At 37.3% G+C, this 19,819-nt stretch overlaps 1 protein-coding gene across 2 annotated transcripts in view; it reads right to left on the bottom strand.

Moving 5' to 3' along the window:
• IPO8 (importin 8) overlaps positions 1–19,819 on the bottom strand; it is a 56,330-nt gene that overhangs the window by 4,232 nt on the left and 32,279 nt on the right. For both annotated transcript variants that reach the window (XM_053921681.1, XM_053921682.1), the window contains exons 17-23: positions 17,682–17,748; positions 9,448–9,573; positions 8,700–8,797; positions 5,600–5,695; positions 4,652–4,872; positions 2,456–2,661; positions 226–429 (exon numbers count right to left, since the gene is read on the bottom strand). In XM_053921681.1, coding sequence (XP_053777656.1) covers positions 226–429; positions 2,456–2,661; positions 4,652–4,872; positions 5,600–5,695; positions 8,700–8,797; positions 9,448–9,573; positions 17,682–17,748 — 1,018 coding nt within the window. The remainder of the gene's footprint in view (positions 1–225; positions 430–2,455; positions 2,662–4,651; positions 4,873–5,599; positions 5,696–8,699; positions 8,798–9,447; positions 9,574–17,681; positions 17,749–19,819) is intronic.

The following is a 19,819-nucleotide window of genomic DNA, read 5'->3' as shown; positions in this document are numbered from 1 at the left end:
ATTGGTTTAAAGGTTTTTGTTAACTGTGGATCTTAAACCTATGATATGTATGTGGTAAATATTTTCTCCCTATCTTTTATGAGTCCTTAACTGTATTCATAATGTCCTTTGCTATACAAAATTGGTAAATAATTTATGTAGTAAAAAGATCCCAAAACTTCTAATGGGAAAATGAAGAAAGAATTTAGAGAAAAATATATGAAGATTTAAGGAGTAAAGACACACCTAGAAGAGCTTGCGTAAAAAACTGATATTCATCCACACTATTGTCAAGGTCAAGTGGAGTGCTGAATCCCTCAAGGGCAGTTTCTTCCAATACTTCTTCATCCCAGTCGTCATCATCTTCCTCTTCATCTTCACCTCTTCCATTATTCGACTGCATTGCTTGAGCAGTTACATTGGCGTCCTCTTCATCACTTGAAATCTCCTCTGTGAATCCATGAATTTTTGAAAAGGAATCAAAACATACATGAACAAAATATAAAATTCCATAAAGAAAACACAAATTATAAAATGACATTTTGGAAACGGAAAAACCACTAAATAATTTGATATAAACTTATAAAAATAAACCTTATCTTCATGGTAGTTTCCTAAACTGAAAATGACTTTATCCTCCTCACTGAGAACGATTTCCAACTATGCCTACATCTGCGGTCCAGCTGAGCACTACTATTGTTTTGCTATGGCTGCCTCATGTTTATCAATATGAAATACTATTTAACTGCAGATACCCAAATTAACTTTGTCAAAAAAGATAGAAAATGACTGTGCAGTCCAATGCATGTGTTTTATTTATTTTTTTAATGTGAAACTAACTTTTATTACATCACCAGTGGCGATGCTGCTAATGGTCTCAGTCACAACAGATTACCGCCTACATGAGTAAGAATTCAGATTTCACACTGCCAGTGATTCCACCTATAGGGGCAATTACCTGACTAAAATACATAACGTGTTTTAAATAAAATGAGCCCCCGCTGAGAATTCAGGACTTAACAATTAGCTAAGTTGATTATAAACTGCTCAGAAATGCCTGAGCGAAGAGGTCATTTCTGCTAAAAGAAACAGAAAAATATAGAAATGTAAAGGAAAAATAAAATAGCTACATGTGGGTTAAAAAGTTGAAAGATAAACTGTTTATCACCACGGACTGTTTCTATTTTCAGTGCTCATCTGTTCCAGTTAGACCAGTATTGTAAATAACCAGTAGACAATAAATACCTGGATTAAACTGCAAGACAGTCTTAGAAATAAGGCAAGAAACCCCTGTTTTTACCAAATACATAAGCGTACACATACATATATACATATATACACAAATACCTATATATACCAATACATAAGCATATATTCACACACACGCACATATACACATGCATATACGCCACATAAACATATATACACATATACACACATATATACACACACATCTACACCTGTGTGTATGTGTGTGTCTGCATATAAATATACATATATATGGCAAAGGTATAATTGCAAAGACATCAAGAAATAGCTCTGCTAGTTAATTATTCTATACTTTAGTAAGAAACTCATCAAGAAAATCTGGAATATTACAGAAAAATTTCCCTCAAGTCATATTAATTATAAATCAATACAAAGTGGTCAATACAAGAAATCGGAAAGAGGAAAAAAATCCATAATTCTTGGCATATACTTAGCAAAAAAACCCCATAAAACTTCTAGCAAAAAAAAAAAAAATTACTGCCAAAGACCTACCTAGAATTTCATAGAATTCAGCATCAAAAATAAGACTATATTATTTTCCAGAATAATTTGTTTTTAAACCAGAGAGGAAAACCTCCATTTAGAGGTGGACAGTGTTACTTCCTGGGCCCTATGAAGCAGTTTCACAGTATCATTAAATAAAATAAAGATCTAACATTCTTGACTCTAACAATCCTATTCTCACGCAGTTAAGTAAATCACCTTCATTTATGTACTTAATCCTAAATGTATAACATGTAAACCACAAATATCTCCCAATCATAATTTTTTGATGATGAGCCACCTAAGAATCATTACAAAGAAATCAGGCACTCCACTAATCTGCTGTACTGACTCTCCTAAGTCTCATGGTTCATTTAACTTGTAACTGCTGCCTTCCCTAAGACTGTTAGCCCCAAAAAGTAAATAAATAAATACTGGGTTATTAACTTATTGTCAAGACCATTGAATCCCGTTATAAATGTATTTCCCAGGGAATAACAACATTCACTAGGCTCAATAATAAATCATTTAAGTGTCAAAAAGTGAACAAATATAAATTTATATCACATGATATAATAAAGTCAACCCAAACCAAAATATTTGTGAAATGTGCAACAGGCCAAAGAATGCAAATCTGTTTAGTGACTTCAAATAGACTAAGATCCAAAGATGCATGCTCAAATCAAATTCAGTTTCAGCACCCATGGAAATTAGAAGACTTTACCATTTTCTTCCGTATCAGTTTTCTCTGCTTTTGAGCGATCTTCCCGGTTTACCAGTTGTCTAGTGGCACAGACCTGCTTTAGTCCAAGGAAAAGGAAAAGAATGGAGGGCACGATCTGCCCCCCCACAGCATCCACCGCAGGAGGCCGGCTGTGCAATTCCAAGAGGATACTCAGCCCTATGATGCACATCTTCCGGTCATGATGCCTGCAAATGAGGAAGGAAAAGCAAATGTGCCTGTGAGGAACGAGGGCAGATTCAGAAGAAATAAAAAAGGCATGTCCAAGGGGTACTCTCAGGCTCATTCACTGTCATTACACAGATATGTCCCCCATTTTGTACTACATGAAATCCCATGTAAATGACATTTGTGAACCAATTATTACCATCAAAGACCTATGGAGGTCTGCAATTAGCATAGTGAATCTTACTGCAATATCGATTTATGCTTAATATAAACGCTGTATCAGGGCCTTGGCACAACAAGTTTTGTTACAGCAGGAATACCTGCATTTGACAGCATAAAATTCCTATCCAAAGGGAAAAAGGAAGTGTTCCTTAGACTCTGTCTCTACTACACTGGTCCTCAAGGTTCTTCGGCAGATATGTCCTACACCCACCCCAGGTGCCAAAACCGCTATTTCAAAAACTCAGCATCTAATAAGCTGAACTTAATGTCTATAAGTAAATCTATTCAATGTCTTCTGCCACAAGATAAGAAAAATTTAATTATGAAGGAAAAATGGCCAATATATATTATATACATTTTTCTGCTGAATGAGTCTTCTAAGTTGTTTAAAACTAAAAACATTAAGAATAAAAAACTACTATAAAGTATAACACTTAAAACTGTGGCATGAACAAAAAATTCATTTGCAGTGATTCAATTTGTTTAAAATGAGAGTAATATACAATAAACCTAATAATGAATATGTTACAAGCTTCCGTTACGCTTCATTATTTGAATTGTTTGATTCATCCAAGGGACTGCTGCCAGAGTGCTGTGCTCCAACAGGGGCCATGCTTGTCCTGAGGGCTTTCCCATCCATGCAGCCCCTAACTAGTAGTGCGTACCAGGTCTCAAAGGGATGGAGCAGGAAAGATGATTATAAAGTGGGGCTCTGAAGAACCCAAGGAAGCACAGTCCCAGCATGCCCGGTCTAGGCAACAGCTGAGACAGCGTTTCTATCCTTGGAAAAACCACTTACAGATTGTAAGAAAGAGAGAAGCCAACTGCATAACTGAATGACCAAGTCTCTACTCCCTAAATCTTTGGCAGAGACAACTTTAGACACTAGTTCTTTTTCAAGTATGTTCATCCCTTCAAGGTTTAAGTAAGAAATCTAAATCAGGGCCAAATTCCAGTCTCCTACAAATAGAATAATTTTAAGAAATAGAGCAGCTTATAAAATGTGACCCCACTCCCGTTCTACCACTATCTCCCTACCACTTAGCAGTATCCTATTTCTCCTGCTGGAAGTCTTTCCTACCTCCAGCAAATTTTTCTAAATGATATCTAACAAAGTTTAAAAAAAACATTTACTATTTCTAATGCCTTAAACAAATTAGTCCACAATCTAGCTCAAATTCTAGCATAACGCAGTCATTACAATGTGCCGGGTCCCTGCTATGTGTCGGGTCACTTGCGGTGGGCACATAACTACTTTGGAGTCTCCCTTTGCATATGTTAGAAAACTAGGGGAGTGTTTCGCCCAAGTCCAGACTCTCCTACCAGGGCAGCACCTGGGCCACATCTAACAATCCTGACCTCATATTTTAGAAAGGGCTCCCTTGAGACCTGCAAGGTGTTCGATATCCTGAAAAGCACATTATACCCTATGAGACAGGTCATTTCCTTAGAAACCTGACTCCATTCAGAATGTCTTTACCCCTAGACACTTCACAGTCATAGAACCTGGATGGACACTTAGTTTTTGTTATATGCAGATAGAGCAATATGTATAAGTCAAAAATAAGGGGGGAAGGGCTATACCTAACTCTCAGAGCCAGCATTCCTTCTACTAGATTATACTGCTGAAACACATTCTTCATTCTCTAAAAATTAAATATTTTAACAATACACTAAAGATAATTCTTAAGATATGAAGATTATCTTTCTATATGCTATGATATGCACATATTAAAAATTCAACTCTCCAGAAACAGAAATGCAGTGAAAAATCAAGAAAACACATACCCAAGAAAACAATCTGTATCATTCATCCACTGATTTATAAACTGTACAGTTACAGGTCCAGGGTTGTGAGGCAACTGAATTCTTTCTAAGGTATGTAGCAGCAAATCAGGGTTATAGTACAAGGCAGCAATTGCAACCTGAAGACACATAGTACGGAGCTCACTCGTTTTGACCCCGCGGGTTAATCTCTCCAAAACAAGTTGAACAAAGGGTGGAATGCACTAGAGGAAATAAACAAAAAGAGAATCAACCAGACACAGAGAAAGATGAATGTTGGTAAAAGGCATAATAGATAAATAAGATAGTTAATAGCAATAAAACTTCTGCTTATCTAAGCCATTATTATACATATTAAGTGTATATGCCAGAAAAAACACAGATGAAATGGCCAAAGAGAGGGCCTACAGCAGTGCCAGGCACTCTCCTTGCTTTTCAGGGCAGAATACAGTTAGGTGGAGGTTGTCCTAAAAAGCCCACACCTAAATGGTGGCAATAATCCAAGTATGGTCTCAGCCTTTCCGTGTTTAAGGTAAACAGGAAAAATAATCAGCAAACAGAAACATTTTTCTTTTTTACATACTATCTTCATTTCTGGTTAAAAAAAAGAACCTGGGAATACTTCAATAGCACACGCAAAAACAAAGGGAAAACTCAAATCTCTGGGAATCCAATTGTGTAGAATATATACATGTATGTTCTTTATGATTTGCCTGATAGCCCCTTAAATTATTACATATTTTCCTGTGAATCTCTTTCTCAGCTAAAATGTAAGGTAAAGTTTCTAAATTGCATGAGTATCTTTCTTTATCATTTAAATAGGATTTTCCAGCAGCAAGCACAAACTATAGGCTATTTTTTTTTAATTTCCATCATAATATAAACACATCAATCAGGAATATAAATTTTAAATATAAACATCAAGTAAGAGGCTGTCCACACGTATGTTACCTGATCAATTCCCCTCCCTTTGCACTGAAGAATGATGACTTCAAGAAGTTTGGCTGCGTGGCATTCTGCATCTTCTCCTGCATCTCCACACAGCACCTGCCATAATCACAATTAGCTCAGCAGTGAGTGGCATTGCATAAAATTTAATCGAGTCAAATATCAAAGCAAATATCTCATAAAATTCAGTCATTAAAATCATAGCTTTGCTTGCTTTTAAAATTTACCTTGCCAACCCAAAGAGGAAAAGTCAAAGTAAAGTCTATCTATCTTCTTTGTTCTAATTCCTCATAAAAAGTAAAAATTCACTTAGTTTTGGTGTAATAAAGTAGACTATATGAGTTAATTATCTGGATACATGAGGCTTCTCTTCTTTTGATTTAATCTTTATTGTATTTTTCCCGTTACCATTTAGTCCCCTTATGCCCCACTTCCCCCAGCAATCACCACACTGCTGTCCATGTCCATGAGTCCTTTTTCTTTTAAAGGCACCAAAACAACAAAACAATTAAAAAATGTTTAAACAGTAAAATAAACCCTGTGTTTTTCCGACTTTTTTAACTGTCCATATGCACCCATTTTTTTCATAGTAAGAATCATAATTTGGTATTATACACTTCTTAAGGTTGCCAGAAGAAAGCAGAAGCTGCTTATGTTAGAAATGAAGAAAAATGGAAAAATTAATGAGTTCAAACACAAGACATAAAAAGAACAAACTTAACCCAAACAATAAAGGTGAGACAAAATAAATATATAGACAAAAAGAGGTAACAGAGAAACCCAAAACAGATCATTGAAAAAAAGACTTAATAGACAACTTTTATTTTAAAAAAAATATTTTCAAAAAGCAAAGAAAACAAAATAGTAAAATATTAGGAATGAAAGAAATATAAATGCAAGTAAAGAAGAGATTAAAAATAAGAGAATGCTATGGGGAACATTCTATTCCTTACATATTTGAAAACACAGATGAACTAGATAATTTCCAGACAAATACAATTTAAGAAAACTGAATTAAAAAGATATTCCAAAGATGACAGATTGAATATTCCCATTTAATTTTTTTCCTTCCCAAAAAGCCAGTAAAAAGATAATAAAGAGATTTCAGAGATATACATTCACAAAGATAAAGAAAGGAAACAAGAGACAGCTATAAAATTTTTAGAAGCCAGAAAACAGATGGAACAGTGAGTTGAATAGTAAGCAGAGAGCTGCTAAAGCCAAGAATCAACCCTATTTACATAAATCCACAATTCTACCTCTAGGGCCATGGATCTAGATCTAGATTCCTAACGTGACTGGGCTCTGGAACCAGAATGCCTCAGTTCAAATTCCAGCTCTGCCATTCAGTAGCTGTACTTTTAGAAAAGCTGCTTACCCTCCCTCAGTCTTACTGCTGCCCTCCGTAAAAGGAGGGTGATAATATACCTACCTCATGGGGCTGAATGACACAGAAAGAAAAAGAAATCACTCCATTTTCACAAAATTGTATTTACTTGGGTTTTTGTTGGTTGGTTTTGTTTTCCCACCCCTACCCCCTCAAAAGGAAAAGAAACAAAATATATTTCAGTAATTTAAAAATCAGATTAAGTCTGGCTCTGGAGCCAGACTGCCTGGGTTCAACTTTGGCTCCAACACACAGTGACTTAGGACAATTTACTAAACTTCAGGCATACTGCAAGCAATTGTGGTTCAGCCTCCTAAAGATTAAATAAGTTAGTATGTATAAAGTGCTCAGGAAACACCTGGTACACAGTAAGGGTTCAATAACTATTAATGATTATTAAAACCAAGAAGATGAAACATTCTCACTACTTGACAAGTATAAGTACATCACTGTAAATATTACTTTTATTCTCCTGCTATAATACAAAGCAGCTTTAAGTTATAATGGAATACATAGGACAGTTTTGTTTTCCGCTTGTTGCTTTCTCTTCCACTTTTCCCCAGTAGCAGCTGTTTCTGTAACTTAGGAAAAACTAAAGAATGCCAAGTGATTACAATTTAACAAACTGAGCTATTGGAGCTAAAGGAATCTTTAAAAATCATGATTCTGGTCCTTCAGTTTATATGAAGAAATTTAGTGAATTCTCCAAATCTTTCAGGGTCTTTTTAACTGAACTGAGACCTAACTCAGATATACTGATTATCGGTTCAGCATTCAGGTCCACATCCCTTCCAACGAGGAAAACAGGTTGTACACTAGTATTTTGCTCCCGACTCCAAGGCCAAACTTAGGTTTCGCTATTTGAACTTTCCAAACTCTGCCAGCTGCATGCAATACAGTTTTATATTTATGTATGTGCATACTGCATATTCACCTACAGAAGGGAAACATTACTTAGTCATTAATGATTCCAAGATATAACTAATAGAAGGCCAAATCTAACCTGTGACAAAGATAGCACAGTAGACAATCAAGGTTTGGGCATAAATATAACAGTTGCCATTATGTAGCTTAAAAATTGTCCTGGACTGAGCTAAATGATGCTGTTTTTCCAACAATTTCAATCTTTTGTTTTTCGTTATTTATGTTCAAATTACCTATATCTCGTGACTTCCAATATGCATAGTCAATTCAAAGAAAAATCAATGACTGGCCAACTGTGTGGTTATTTTCCTAGCACTTTTCCTTAATTAAGTAGCAACTTTGCACTTTTGAAAGAAACAAACACAAAGAAAATCAGTTACCTCTGAATATTATAAAGTACACAGCTATAAAAGTGGCAAACATTCTTAAGCACAACACCATATGAAATTTTCAAATTACAATTCCAAACTCCATTTTAAAAACACAAAATAGCAAACATATGTTGACAAAGACAATACAGAAGAACTACCATATTTTTCCAGGTATAATGTATACTTTTTTGCCCAATTTTTGAGGGAAAAATAAGGATGCGCCTTATACATAGGTCTAATGATTACATACCATGGGTATAATAATGGGTAAAATAATCCCATGTATAATGCACACAAAAACCATGGGTGCGCATTGTACATGGGAGCACATCATCACACAGCAAAATGCGGTAAATGTATAGAAAACAAATTGAAAGAGTAAAACACTCCACACTACAACAGCTGATTAGGGCATGCTTACCTTTCTACACATTGTGAAAAGTATTTCTAAATGCTTTGGGTTTGATAGTAAAGTATTTGTATCTATTGTCACATAATTATGCAGGAGAGGCATCATGTCTGAAAAAAATTTCAAAATCCCAATGAGACTTGAGTAACAGGAGTAGAAATAAATTATTGCCACTGAAACCACATTTCTGTTGCACCCACACATTACTACCTTCCCTTGCGACTACAAAATGCTAGAAACAAAAACGACAAATCTGCCCTACTTACAGATAAAGAAAACATGGATCCAAAAGAATAAAATGCTCATCATAAGATGTGGTGATTCTTCTGAATATTCTCTTCTCTACAGCAATCGCCATCTAACACACTGCATATTTTCTTACATGTCTGGGCATTTCTATACATCCCCTTCACCCCAACTAGAATGAAAACATCCAAAGAGCAAGGGCTATTTTGCTTACTGCTGCACTGCTGAGCTTAGAACAGCGCTTGGAACAGAGTCTGTATTCAGAAAATATTAACTGAAGCGCTCTGATTGCAAACTAATTTAAGATACAAGAGGAAACACAGGCTCCCTCTTACTGCCTGCATTCCTGAGGCTGAAAATCACTGCTAAAACAGCTCCATCCTGTGCTCGTCAGGGAAATAAGAACAATTATTTTCTCATTAGTACTGAAATCATCTATGTCTTTATTTCAAGTGTCAAATGAAAGCATGTGTAGACACAGAAAAAGCAAAATGTTACATGGTCAAAACCGTACCTGTAAAGTATTCAAAACAATCCTGCTGGAAAACCTCGTATAATATTCCTAGAAGCTGCCACATTTGAGGGGAAATACCATGGCAGGTTAAACTATAAGCCAGTGAAAGAATTTCTTCATAGAATTCTAGAGAAAAGAAAATCTTTAGTTAGAATGCTAGGAAATAGCAAGAAATTAAACACGAAGACCACACAGGGGGACTGAGACCACACACTCACAGCCATTCCTCTTACAGCTAACACGACCCCTCCTCAGCACTCACATCTCCAGCTACCTGCATTTGCCACCTTCCGCTTCTTACCGACTTCCGCCCCGGCTCAGCAAGGTAACGACTTGTTTTTATTAAACGTACATATAGTACTGAATGTTCTCTAATATATAAAATATAACTTATGCTATAAGACTATAATAGAAATAGATATAAGGAGGAACAGATTTTTTGTGTATCGCTCATGCACAGGATTTTAAATTTACAAGTAATGAATATTCTTTGGGGAGTTTAATAAGCTAGGCTAAAATACCTGCCTGTCTCAAATATTTTTATAAACTACATACTGGACAGTATTTAGTCAATTTATGTAACTTGTAAAATTTATATAGTGTTTTTCAATCTATCAAAGCAACTACACCCACTATAAAGTAGAAGAGTCCAAAGGGAATGTTCTTGTGCTTGCACATATATTCATTATTACCTAAGTCAGAAGGGACTTATATCTAAACACACAATCAGAAAACACCAACCTCAATGTAAAAATTCCCAATTAAGTCCTTCCATGTCACTGAGCAAAAAAGTTTAACTTCAATTTTTTTCCCTCTCATTAAAAGGAACTAATATTCACCCTGGAAGCTTAAATAAAGTTGGGATTTTTTTGTAACATTATTTAAAACAATATATTCAAAAACTAGTAATGCAGATATTTGCCTTACTGAAAGCAAAATACAAGGGTAAATCACAGATACTGGGAAATAATTTACGTAAGACAATTGCCTGAAAAACAACAAATCATCTGAATATAAAATTTCTGAAAGTTCTGTTCATCATTACCCTACCCTGAAAGATGACAAAAAGAGAGCAAACACCTCCTCATAACATGAAGCTGAAAGACAGAAAAGGGGCCCAGGGGAAATAAAGGAAAGAATAAACAAATGGGACTCAATCAAATTAAAAAGCTTCTGCACGGCTAAAAAAAAAAAAATCAGCAAAATGAAAAGGGAACCAACTGTATGGGAAAATATATTTGCCAATGATCTAGGGTTTGATCTCCCAAATATATAAAGAACTCACATGACTCCATACCAAGAAGACAAACAATCCAATTAAAAACGGGCAAAGAGCCTGAACAGACACTTCAAGGAGGACATACAGAGGGCCCAGAGACATGAAAAGATGCTCAGCATCACTAGCCATCAGAGAGATGCAAATTAAAACCACAATGAGATACTACTTCACACTGGTGAGAATGGCTATCATAAATAAATCAACAAACAAGTGCTGACAAGGTTGTAGAGAAAAGGAACCCTAGTGCACTGTTGGTGGGAATGCAGACTGGTGCAGCCACTGTGGAAAAGAGTATGGAATTACCTCAGAAAACTAAAAATGGAACTGCCTTTTGACCCGGCAATTCCACTGCTGGAATTATACCCTAAGAACCCTGAAACACCAATTCAAAAGATCCTAGGTCCCCAATGTTCATAGCAGCATTGTTTACAATAACCAAGTGTTGGAAACAGCCTAAATGCCCAGTAAATCAGTAAATGAGTGGACCAAAAAACTATGGTACATTACACAATGGAATACTATGCAGCAGAAAGAAAGAAGGAGCTCCTTCCTACCCTTTGCGACAGCATGAATGAAACTGGAGAGTATTATGCTAAGTGAAATAAGCCAGGTGGTGAGGGACAAATACCACAGGATCTCACTTGTAATTGGAACCTAGTCAACAAAACAAGCAAACAAAATATAACCCAAGACATGGAAATAAAGAACAAACTGACAGTAACCAGAGGGAGCGGGGAAGGGAAATAACAGGGGAAAGTAGGAGAAGGGTCATCAAGGAACATGTATAAAGGACCCATGGACAAAGACAACGGGAGAGGGGGGCGAGGAATGAATATGGAAGGTGGCGTATGGGTAGGGCAGGGGAGAGTAATGGAGAGGAAATGGGGACAACTGTAATTGAACAATAATAAAAATAATTTTTTTTAACTCTGAGGAAAAAAAAAAGAGCTCAGTGTTTCCTTCCACACTCTTGAAACCACAGCGTGGGTGTAGGACCTGGCCACTCAAGACCAGGACTTTGAAACTTGAGGGAGAAACTAGAAGGCACAAAGCTGTTACAGATGATTTTTTGTGGCTGTGCTGGAGTCCGGGCTGTGATGGGCAGCAGCCTAGGACCCAGCGCTGACAAAGGCAGCTCTAGCCTTCTAAGTAGACAATTTCAATGGCAGAATCCTGCTGGCTCTACCCAACTCCAGCCTTCCCATTGATTCAGTAAGCCACCAAATATTGCCCCCCTAAATTCCATTTATGCTTAAATTGGACAGAAGTTATTGTAATCATTCTCAATCCAGAAGACTAACTGTTAGGATAGGATGGTTTTACTAAGTTTGACTTTGTGCACATGATAAAGCATTTAAAGCAGTAATAGCTAAGCCTGGCCTCTAGTGAATAAAATTTTATGAGTAAATCAGCAACAAAAACAGGCAGAGAAGGAAGTGCAGGTGGAATAATGGAAAGAGACTGGACCATAGACATAAACATGGTCAGACTGCCGTGGTTGAGATCCTGGAAGAACAGATTCAACCTGTGACATCTTCCAGAACCATATATATTTTGTTTTTATCTGACATCCTGTATGGTCAAATATTGGTTCAACAGGGCCATCAGCATTAAACATTTCACAGCTAAAAATAGAAGAGAGATTATCCATCACCCTGGGACTTGGGAAGGGACAAGTGATTCGAACCATGGCTTTCTCCTCTGCCCTCTGCACCCAAGAAATAGGTCCCTTTCCTCTTCTTAACATCCTGATGCTGTAACTGTTCAAATCAAATGTTGCTATAGGTGGATTATAGAAGGTTGGGATAAACTATTCCCATTTGCCTTACTTCACGGTTTTCCTCCTCAAGATTACTTTAAATTTAAATGGAGAATTTTCCATTACAATCTTTTCTGTAAATAAGGATAAAAGTAAACATATTCTTTTTAAGCTTATCACCTTCCCAATTTTAACATCTCCAATGGCAATAATACTATCCTGGAAAGTAGAGATGAGTAATCACAAAATAATTCTTGCTGCTACCTAGAAGAAAAGCAAATATTTGTAATTCTAGAACACTTAAGCAATTAAAAGATAAAAAACTTCTCTAACTTCCTTTGTAGATGCATTTTAAGTATCTCATAATTTTTCCTTTCATAACTAAGATTGTATTGGTTGTTCTGAGGCTAAGTATACAGACATTTCAATTTGTACACAATTCTTAACATACATACCACACACCTAAAAGTCAGGTAGTTGTGGTTCTTTTCTAAAGAGTCACTCCTGTGAGTTCCCAGCTGAAAATATGGAGGCTAATTTTCCCTAATAGAGTTTCAAGTACCAATAGCTTCAAATGTCGACATGCTGTTATATCAAAGTCCCACTAATTCACAATTTAATATCATATGCTCTACATAATCAAATTTCCAATCTCTCATAGCACATTAACAAAGTAACTTTACAGAGTGCATAAAATGCGGACAAGGAAAAGCAAAATCAAGGAGTGATTTTTCTTTAAGTAAACAGTTCTACCAAAAACATGAGAACAGAAGCAATTTAAAATGTTCAAGACATACTAAATGCACAACTGATTCCAAATTGCCACTTCATATGCTTTGCATTACAGGATATAAAAACTGCTCCACCTGTGGACTGTTAGCTGACACCCAAGATAATCAAAGCCTCCTATGTTCAATATACCTCTATTTTCTGGTTGTACAAAAAAAAAAAAAAAAAAAAAAAACAGTAAATAATTTCACCTCTCAAAAAAAACAAAGCATTCACACTTAAAAAATGGGATGAGGTGGAATTTCCTGCTCCTTAAAAAGGATTCCATAGCTACAAAAACTTGCATCGACAGAATACTTGATAAAAATACTCCTACTCCTATGGACTGCGCAAGAAGGGAGACAGGAACCACCAGTAAGACACGGCACAGACACCCGTCAATCCCGCCTGCTTTCTCGGCTGCTTCAACAGAGGCCAGACTCCTGTTTTTAGTTTCTCCATTTTCATTTCCTAGTGAGCCACTTCAGCCTGTTTCCCTTTGCTCCCCTTTTCCCTGTTGTTTGCAATTTTTTGTCTGCAGATTTATCCTTTCCTGCCACCTTTTTCTACTTTGTTTCCACGTTGCAAAAGCAGATTTAGCGGGCAACCTCACTGATCTCCTCCTTCGCTGCCACCTTGGTGGAACAGGCCTTCCTCCTGGGCATCGTGACAGCGGGAACCTTTGCACACCTGGGCTGCCTGGCCACCGTCGTTTCTCTCACCCTTAAGTATATGATATTTTTATATCTCTTATCTGTGTCTTAGTACAATACTCAAGTAATTCCAAAATAGTTGCCCCCCTTATCCGCAGTTTCGCTTCCCACGGTTTCAGTTACCTACAGTCAACTGCAGTCCAAAACTATTAAACTGAAAATTCCAAAAATAAACAATGCGTAAGTTTTAAACTGCACACTGTTCTGAGTAGCATGATGAAATCTCACGCCATCCCGTCCTGTCCTGCTGGGGATGAGTCATCCTTTTGTCCAGAGTATCCACACTGTATATACTACCCACCCATGGCTTAGTAGCCCTCGCTTACCAGATTGACTGTCACGGTCTCACCGTGCCTGTGTTCCATAATAATGCCTTGTTTTACTTACCAGTGACCTTAAAGCCATTCATATAGCTTTTATTACAGTATACTGTTATAACTGTTCTATTTTATTATTGTTGTTGTTAATCTCCTATGTGCCTAACTTATAAATTAAACTTTATCATAGGTATGCAGGTACAGAAAAATACAGTCACACAGGGGGGTTGGGACTGCCCACGGTTTCAGGCACCCACTGAGGGTCTCAGAACACATCCCCTGAGGATAAGTAACAGTCTCATTTACCCTCACTTGCTTTATACAAATTGATGCTTTGCTAAAATGTAAAAGTTGGCCTTGAATGCAGTAAGAGGTTAACTAAGACTCTAATCATGTCATGAATCACTGTTTATTAGTGTAACACTGTCATTAAGAATTCCTCTTGTGGGAGAACCAAGATGGCGGCGTAGGTAGACACACTGCGCCTCCTCGCACAACCAGAACTGACAGAGAATCGAACAGCAAGGGGGACCAACACCAAGGAAATAGAAAATAAACATTCATCCAGACTGGTAGGAGGGGCGGAGACGGGCACCAGTGTGGAGAAGACTTGTGTGGCTGTGGCGGGACTGAGACTGGCGGAGTGTGGGACAAATGGCGCAGGCAGTCCGAGCACTAGCAGACCCTGCGGCCCCACATTTGCACAGATAAACCCAGAGGGCTGGACTCAGAGTGGCGGAGAGCGGGGCAGGCAGAGCAGCGGGTAGCACCCCACGGCACCACATTTGCCCACAGATAAACTGGACAAAAGGTGGGGAGCGAAGCATACCGTGCAACCCAGGGCTCCAGCTCGGGGAAATAAAGCCTCAAACCTCTGAAAACGCCCGTGGGGGTTGGGGCGGCAGCAGGAGAGACTCCCAGCCTCACAGGAGAGGTTGCTGGAGAGACCCACAGGGGCCTAGAGTGTGCACAGACCCTCTTACTTGGGAACCAGCACCAGAGTGGCCCAGTTTGATTGTGGGTAGCGGAGTGAAAGATTGAAAGCCGGAGGAGAGTGAGGTGGGCGCCATTGCTCCCATTCGACCCCTCCCCCACGTACGGCGTCACAGCGTAGGGACCAGCGCCCGGGTGAACACCTAAGGCTCCGCCCCTTAAAGTAACAGACGCGCCAAGACAAAAAAAAAAAAAAAAAAAAAAAAAAGGCCCAAATGACAGAACACTTCAAAGCTCCAGAAAAAATACAGCTAAGCGACGAAGAGATGGCCAACCTATCGGATGCACAGTTCAAAGCACTGGTTATCAATATGCTCACAGACTTAGTTGAATCTATTCGAAAAACAGATGAAAAAATGAAGCCTATGCTAAGAGAAACAAAGGAAAATGTACAGGGAACCAATAGTGATGAGAAGGAAACTGGGACTCAAGTCAATGGTATGGACCAGAAGGAAGAAACAAACATCCAACCAGAAAAGAATGAAGAAACAAGAACTTGGAAAAATGAGGAGAGGCTTAGGAACCTCCAGGACGCCTTGAAACGTTCCAACATCCGAATTATAGGGGTGCCAGAAGGAGAAGAGGAAGAACAAAAAATTGAAAACTTATTTGAACAAATAATGAAGGAGAACTTCCCTAATCTGGCAAAGGAAATAGACTTCTGGGAAGTCCAGGAAGCTCAGAGAGTCCCCAAGAAGCTGGACCCAAGGAGGAACACGCCAAGGCACATCATAATTACATTACCCAAGATTAAACGCAAGGACCTACATCCAAGATTATTGTATCCAGCAAAGCTATCACTTAGAATGGAAGGGAAGATAAAGTGCTTCTCAGATAAGGTCAAGTTAAAGAAGCTCATCATCACCAAGCCCTTATTATATGAAATGTTAAAGGGAGTTACCTAAGAAAAAGAAGATCAAAAATAGGAACAGTAAAAATGACAGCAAACTCACAGTTATTAACGGCCACACATAAAACAAAAACGAGAGCAAACTAGGCAAACAACTAGAACATGAGGATTGTCATTAAGGGAGTGGGAAGGGGAGAGGGGGGGAAAGGTATAGAGAATAAGTAGCATAGATGATAGGTGGAAAATAGACAGGGGGAGGGTAAAAATAGTGTAGGAAATGTAGAAGCCAAAGAACTTATAAGTATGACCTATGGACATGAACTATAGGGGGGGAATGTGGGAGGGAGGGGGGTGGGCAGGATGGAGAGGAGTGGGGGGGGGAATGGGACAACTGTAATAGCATAATCAATAAATATATATAAAAAAAAAAAAAAAAAGAATTCCTCTTGTTTTCACACAGACAGGCTTAAAAAAATAGTCACCAAATTTCCTACAATTACTAGTGACTACTCTTTTCTGGCTACTAGATTATGTTACCTTTTTTGCTTTTGCTCTAGTAAGAAAGTAAAGAAAGGCACTTGCATCCCGGGATCCTATTAATAGAAAACACCTCCAAGTTACTGTTTCACCTGCATGAGAATCACCTGGAATACTCAGTAAAAATGCAGATTCCTGGGCACTGCCTCAAATTAAGAATCAGAATCTCTGGGACTTCTTCACTTTAGTGAAGTCCAGGAATCTTCACTTTAACTAGCTCCTTAGTGATTCTTATGCACACCAAAGTTTGAAAACCACTGTTTTATAGCAATGACTTCAAAAACAAGAAGTATGTGCCCGAGGCGGTGTGCAAGATGATCCAGAGATGGGACAAGAATGTACTAGAACACCTTTAATCTCATCCTTTTAAATTTCTATTTTTATGTATGTAAATGTTGTAAGTAATATATGTATATTGCCTATAAATATACACTGAAATATTATCCACATATATTAGAAGTACATGGTCGAGTCTGGCGACAACTGCTCCTAAGCAGTAACAGGCTTTTCTTGCATCTCTCTCTCTCTGTGCACTACACAGGGTGCATCTCCCTCAAGTCCAAATGCCTCAAGACTAGCATCTTCAAAAGGCTTGAATACATGGAAAAGTAGCCTCCTCTACAAATTCCTATCGGTTTACAATATCCAGCACAGTTAGTAATTCTACCCAGCAGGCAGGCACTAGAACAGACAGCAGAGCAATTAAGCCACACCGGATAAGACATGCCCATCATTTCACAATTTTCAATCCCAGATTCAAGTGACCTCACCTGAACCCCATCCCAGTTCTTGGTTTCTAAAAACATAAAATTTTAACTTCTCTGCCCTTTAAAAATTCTAAGATCAAAAGTTCTTTATTGGGTGTATCAAAGTTTCTCTCTATCCAAAAACTGAAGAAAATGCCATCTTTTCTCAAAATTGCCCACCTTCTTGAATTTAAAGGGCTAAAAATGTACTGAAAGTTCATCAGATTGTTTTAAACTCTCAATTCACATTTTTGTTCAACCTTTACACTTACCGATTACATGTTTCTGTAAAACAAGATCAATGATCCGTAGACAGATGTTCTCTAACTGCTGAGTAACCTAAAGACAAGTTTTAAACGGTTTAAAGTTCATCACAGCCCTTAAGTTAATCTATAAAGTTAGAATCAACCCAATAAAAATACCGACAGGGCTTTTCCAAGAGTGGTTGACACATTAATTCTAAACTTCATGTGAAAAATTAAACGTATGAGAATACCAGAAAATTCTGAAATGTAAACCAATTATGCAAATGAGAATTAAGTCCATAATAAAATTACGAATTAAATTAATTTCTTACCTCACAATTTATACCAAAATAAATTCCTAATAGTTTAAAGATTTCAATGTTAAACTTTAGACATGAAAAATTCTAGAAGATATATAAAGAACTGTGTATAATCCTAAAGACAGAAAATGACTCAAAGCCCAGAAACCAGAAATAAATATATTGAATCATTTGGTGTCAAAAATTTAAAATGTCTGCATACAGCAGGGAGCAAGAGATAAATGAAACATTAAGGGAAATATTTTCAAATGATATCACAAAGATAAAATTTCCCTCACAGGAAATCACATCAACAAAAAGAAAGGTAAAAAATTACAAAAACGATATATAAATGGGCCTTAACCTTATAAAAAGATGTTTAATGCATAGTAAGAGTACAAATTCTAAGCACAGGATTAACACTTTTCCCCTATCCGACTGGCAGTGATCTAAAGGCAGACTTTAGTCCTGGAGGACTGGCTCAGTTGGTTGGAGCATCGTCCTGTCCACCGAAGCGTTTCGAGTTCGATTCCTGGTCAGGGCACATGCCTGGATAGCAGGTTTGATCCCCGGTCGGGGTGCATGTGGGAGGCAACCCATCCATGTTTCCCTCTCACATCAATGTTTCTCTTCCTCTCCCTTTAAAATCAACAAATATATCCTCCGGTGAGGATTAAAAAAAAAGTAGGGATTTACACAGATTTAGGACAACTGAATGTCCACTTAACAAGAGATAATGAAACCCATTAACAAGGGACTGGTTAAACAGATCTGATATATCATACAAAGAGATATTATGCTATTATTAAAAATATGTAACTTTACTGACTAAAATGGAAGACTCATAAAGAAATATTAAGTAAAAAATGGCAGATGAAAACTGTATGCTATCATTTTCATTACAGAAAAATGCACATACTCTACTCACTTTTTGCTGGGATATTATAGCAGAAAAATCTCTGCAAGGACACAAAAGACCTGGTAAAGGAGCTTCCTCCTTGTGAGGAGAGTCAGACAGATGACTGAGGGGCTGAGTGAGAGGGTGAAATTCCACTGAATACCTTTTCACACCTTTAAATTTTCAATACATGTTTGTACAAAAGAGTTTTTTAAAAAGAAAAAATGAAAACCCACTATATGTTATGTTTTTATGTAAGTATCCTATTTCAACTTTCACAAGTATTCTTTTAATATTCAGCTTCAACAATTGTCTTAAATAATAATCAGCTTAAACAACTGTCTTAAAGTTCAAATAATCCAAAATTTCCCAGTTTAAAAATCTGTCAATATATTTAAAACCATTAAGCAAAGCTGCATATGCTTAAAGGCCTATTTTTAGAGTTTTAATTGTGCTCTTCACAAATTACTTGTACATTAATCATACACATGTGACTTTCCCTTTTGAGAAAATACTGTTTCCAAAGTCTGCTTTTAATGACCTAAAATTTAAAATCACAGGACAGGCAATCAGGAGATAATATTCTGGTCCTTGTTTTGCCCCTAGTATCTATGACAGCACTCTTCAAATGGTGTATGTACCACAAGAATTTTTAAAACATGCAACACCTGACTCTTTAGTCAGGAGCAGCGACCTCTTTCCCTTAGACTGTCAAATAAAAAGATGATGACAGCCAGCACAACGATAGCTGTCTGGTGTGAATGAATCCAAATTATACCTGGTGTTTTTTGGTCATGTGGCCAAAAAAAATTTTTTTTTTGGTGTGCTGCAGAATTTTAGTAATTAGATTTGTGTGTGGCATGAGAGAAACAGGTTGAAAATCACTAATCTATGACCTTGGAAAAGCCATTTAGCTGAAGGCTTTAAGTTTTTCCATGTGTAAGTGAGGAAGCTGGATTTGATTAGTG

This window comes from Desmodus rotundus, chromosome 3 (genome assembly GCF_022682495.2).
Source record: "Desmodus rotundus isolate HL8 chromosome 3, HLdesRot8A.1, whole genome shotgun sequence".
Taxonomy (NCBI): Eukaryota; Metazoa; Chordata; class Mammalia; order Chiroptera; family Phyllostomidae; genus Desmodus; species Desmodus rotundus.
This window is presented reverse-complemented; position numbering and strand designations above follow the sequence as displayed.